The sequence below is a fragment of the Anopheles marshallii genome, chromosome 3 (genome assembly GCF_943734725.1).
Source record: "Anopheles marshallii chromosome 3, idAnoMarsDA_429_01, whole genome shotgun sequence".
NCBI lineage: Eukaryota > Metazoa > Arthropoda > Insecta > Diptera > Culicidae > Anopheles > Anopheles marshallii.
The window spans coordinates 69,740,417-69,744,400 of NC_071327.1; the positions used below are offsets into that span (position 1 = coordinate 69,740,417).

General features: G+C 46.8%; 1 protein-coding gene across 1 annotated transcript; it reads right to left on the bottom strand.

The window, feature by feature from the left end:
- Positions 1–616: 616 nt before the first annotated feature.
- LOC128716161 (L-lactate dehydrogenase) lies at positions 617–3,734 on the bottom strand. The gene is made up of 4 exons (XM_053811082.1): positions 3,606–3,734; positions 3,369–3,486; positions 847–1,436; positions 617–781 (listed from the first exon to the last, which is right to left on the bottom strand). The coding sequence occupies exons 1-4, from the start codon at positions 3,729–3,731 to the stop codon at positions 617–619; spliced, it is 999 nt and encodes a 332-aa protein (XP_053667057.1). The 5' UTR covers positions 3,732–3,734.
- Between the last annotated feature and the right edge of the window lie 250 nt (positions 3,735–3,984).

Here is a 3,984-nt window from a genome sequence, read left to right on the forward strand (position 1 = left end):
TTTTGTTTTTCAAAGATTTTTTTTTTCGTTCACTTGAGCTCAACAATTTCGTAATCTCGGGTCGCAATCCAAGTGCACTGTCCAATGGGTGAGTGTTCGAATGACGGTTCCAATTCGCTCGCTTCCAATTAATGTGTATAACCGAATTACCATATTGTTGTGAGACTCCTAAACACTAATCGAGGTAGGGTGGTGTGTGTTTTGTATGTTTTAAATGCATCTTGCTTTGCATTGTTTAGTTTACATCATTTGCTAATGGTTATCTAGGACATTTACGCTACACATTCACGTCCAACGCTATGCTGTTTCGCTCTGCTTTTGATCTTTCCAGGTTCCGCGGTGAGCCACCAAAGTTCCTCGCGGCATGTTTTCAGCCAATTGAAAGGCGACTGCACTGTGTAATCTTTCTATCATTTTATTTGCTGCAAAGCGTTACGCTCGATCGTGCAGTTGCGTTGGATTATTTTCTAATGCTCGGTGCAGGGATCGAACGGTTGGTTCCTTGTGAAAGGAATGGGCCAGGTTCTTGTGGGTGCTGGTTCTTAGCTAGCTTAACATACGGTTTGGTTTGACAATAAATAACGTGACAGTATTAGCTATGGTGCGGCTGCAATGCTTAGAATTTGATTCCACCCTGGACCTGCGCCATCAGCGTGGCAGATGCTTGCAGCTTCTTCGTTTCTTCCGGAGTGAGAATTTGTTTCACCACGTGGCTAACTCCATTCCGGCCCAGAACGCATGGCAGCGAAAGGTAGACTTCGTCAGTGACGCCGTGTTCGCCCTGCGCGTATGAAACATGTTACGATTAAACACCTTCCGATGGTCCCAACCAACTCCGAAACTTACCTTTACCAGCGTGGAAACCGCATGGACATTGTACGTGTTGCGCAGAATGGCAGATGCCAGCGAGGCCACACTCAAACCGATAGCCCACGAGGTGTAACCCTTCAGACGAATGACTTCGTAGGCGCTGTTCACCACTTCGTGATGCAGTTCACCCCACTTTTCCGTATCCGCATCGGTGCCGATCGTTGGGTTAATTTCGGCCAACCGTACACCGGCCACATTGACGCCGGACCACACCGGTACGCTACTGTCACCGTGCTCGCCGATAATCCAACCGTGGCAGGAGGTGGGAGCAACGCCCAACTTCTGCGACATCAGGAAGCGGAAACGGGACGAGTCGAGGTTGGTACCCGATCCGATGACACGGTTCTTCGGCAGACCGCTCAATTTCCACGCGACGTATGTGAGGATATCGACCGGGTTCGACACAACCAGCAAGATGCAGTCCGGGCTTTGGGCGACCAGCTTGGGGATGATGCCCTTCAGGATGTCGGTGTTACGCTGGACAAGATCGAGCCGACTTTCTCCCTCCTTCTGGCGCACGCCAGCCGTAATTATGATCAAACGTGATCCAGCTGATACAGAGAAATCTGCAATGGGAGGTTTTAAATGGGGTGAGTTTTTTTTGTTTACAAATGTTTCACTAACAAACATTGTGGTAACGAGACGATTCGTGAAGACCACCGGTAACGGTGCGAGTTGAAATTCGAAAAATTTCACTAGCGCCATCTAGGTGTGAGAGTTCATACTAGGAGTGCGCTTCTGTGGTGAGTATAGTGCGAGAGCCAATTGAAATCAACTCATCTCACTTCAGCTCAGATTCATCTCACTGTGACGTTCATCTCATTTATTATTTTTGGCGCAAAGAGAGTTGTGATTCCTCAAAGAAACGTTGTATTAGGGTGTTCCTATTTTGTAGTTAAGAGTAAAAGTATGTGAATAAATATTTGACTAGAATGATATTAACATGAACTTTGTAAATAACTTTTTAAAATAAATGTTTACTGCAATGGAAGTATATTTTGGAGAATACAATTCTAAACAGATTGTAATGGGATTTAAGCAACAAGCAGTTGTTGTTATTACTGATAATAGTCTAATATAATAATATCTTTACACTAACGAATCATTTGATAACGAACAATCGGCAGCTTTCACGATCTTGCTGGTGCTTTAAAAATCATTCTAATGATGTGTCCAGTTCAACATGGACTTTGTTATTTGTTCTACTGTTTGCGTACGTTAATGCGAGCTAAAAGCGACCATTAAAACGATTAATGAAAGTGTTTTGTTGTTAAACTGATAGACCCAATCGGGTTGACGATTTGCAAGCGGAAGAGCAATAACGAAGAAATATTACACACAGATAAGAGACACTTTTAACTTCGAGTGCGAATGTTCGAACGCAGGGCAACCCACAGTGGCGCATGATAACGACAAAAGGGTTGTGGGTTTTGGGAACGCTAAAATGAGCCGAATCGTTTGGCGAACGTTATCTTCGGTTCCGCTCAATTTACGAGCGATCATCCAGCACTACTTTGCAATAAGAACTTTATAAATGGACAGCGAGAAAAATGGCTACCTCTCGCTAGTTCTTCATGCCATGCCGGTGATTTAAAGATGGCAAAAGCGTCTTCATTTAACCTTTTTTTTTAAATAGTTCTGATTGTGTGCACTATTCTTCGTAATCAAGCAGTATGGCTGGTGAGTTTGATGAAGCTTTAATTAAATTAAGCACACCCTCCAGTTCGCGCCCTCTTCCAGCTCTCTAGGTACAAGCTGAAATGAAGCGCAACTTTATCGCCCCGTTGTCCGGAGGGCATTGCACTTACTTTCTCTCCAGTTGCATCGCAAAGCTTCTGCACCGTCTGGCCTGAATTCTACCGAAACCGTCCACCCTTTCGGCAGACGCATCGCAATTGCTACACCCTGCACACCTCGGAATAATAAAGTGAAGCTTCAACGGTGGCCAAAGTTCATTGGGAGGTCAACGCTGAAGTCGGTGTTTTGTGTATCGAACGTTGGGGCATGCGCTTTCGGTGCGTTTCACCCACCGATGAGCACGATGTGGAGCATCTTTTATTTTTGGATGGTGCAATTTCTTTTATACCACCATCCCGTCGTGCATTAATATTGCCAGCGGGTTAATAAGTTCCGAAGCCGTCACGCGTGCCTTAATGGCGGATGGATTTGTTTGTTCTGTTTGCTACATAAAATGCCACAGTTTCCAACGCAACTTTCGCTTTCATTGGTGGGACTTCCCCCGAGCACAAATGTACAAGCAGAATTAAATATAGGGCAACAAGGTTGGTCCGCGCGGGAAAGAGCGCAACCGAACAACCATTTGCCGAATGCTCTCGTGCTCTCATTTATCTAACTGTCGCTCGGCGGTCGCTGCCTCAATTGGCCAGCATGGAGAAGATAGCAATGCCCGAATGATAGTAAAAGTGTTCTTCAAATGTCATTCAGCCAGTCTGGAATGATCCACCGTGGCACGGGTGCGCGGTTCCGTTCACACTTACCGGTTCCGGCGTTGATGTGGGCATTCTTCATGAATGCCGAACCGTGCTGCAGATCCAACATCTCACCCTGCAGCTTGTCCGCGTTGACATCGATGAGGGCCACCTCGCTGGACACATTCTGTCGGAAAGATGCAATCGGAAGGGCGAAACGTTTGTGGTTGACAATCGTGTACTCTGGTCGCGAATTCGACCGCCGCACTTGAACTTGCCCCTTCCGGGGGCGGGCGGGAAACCTACCTGGGTCAGAATGCTGAATGCACAGGCCATGCCGACCTGACCGATCCCGACCACGGTGACCTTGTTGCCGGACGAGGTCATCGGTTCGGCAATCTGGGTGAGCAGCTTCGCTTTCACTTCAGACATTGCGGGAAGGATTTAGTGGGAAGATCTTCCGCCCTGCCGGAAAGAGGCACAGATATACACACCGGTGAAAAAAAAAAAAATGGTAGAACAGATTGCGATAAGCGGTCGGTAAGCACTGGTAACTCACTTTGAACAAGTAGGTGTAAATGAACGGTTAGCTATCGTCTGTAACCGCCGGAATGTCTCACCCGGGTGAAAAAGAAAAAAAGCAACCGCACGAGTTGGTCTCGAGTCGCGTGTGTGCACTGTGGTG

What these genes read in the sequence shown, in the direction of transcription:
- LOC128716161 (XM_053811082.1), bottom strand. Translation starts at nt 3,731, where the DNA reads ATGTCTGAAGTGAAAGCGAAGCTGCTCACCCAGATTGCCGAACCGATG. An exon ending in CATTCAGCATTCTGACCCAG is followed by an intron (nt 3,487 to 3,605) that starts GTAGGTTTCCCG and finishes TCTTTCCGACAG; the next exon opens with AATGTGTCCAGCGAGGTGGC. An exon ending in CCACATCAACGCCGGAACCG is followed by an intron (nt 1,437 to 3,368) that starts GTAAGTGTGAAC and finishes CTCCCATTGCAG; the next exon opens with ATTTCTCTGTATCAGCTGGA.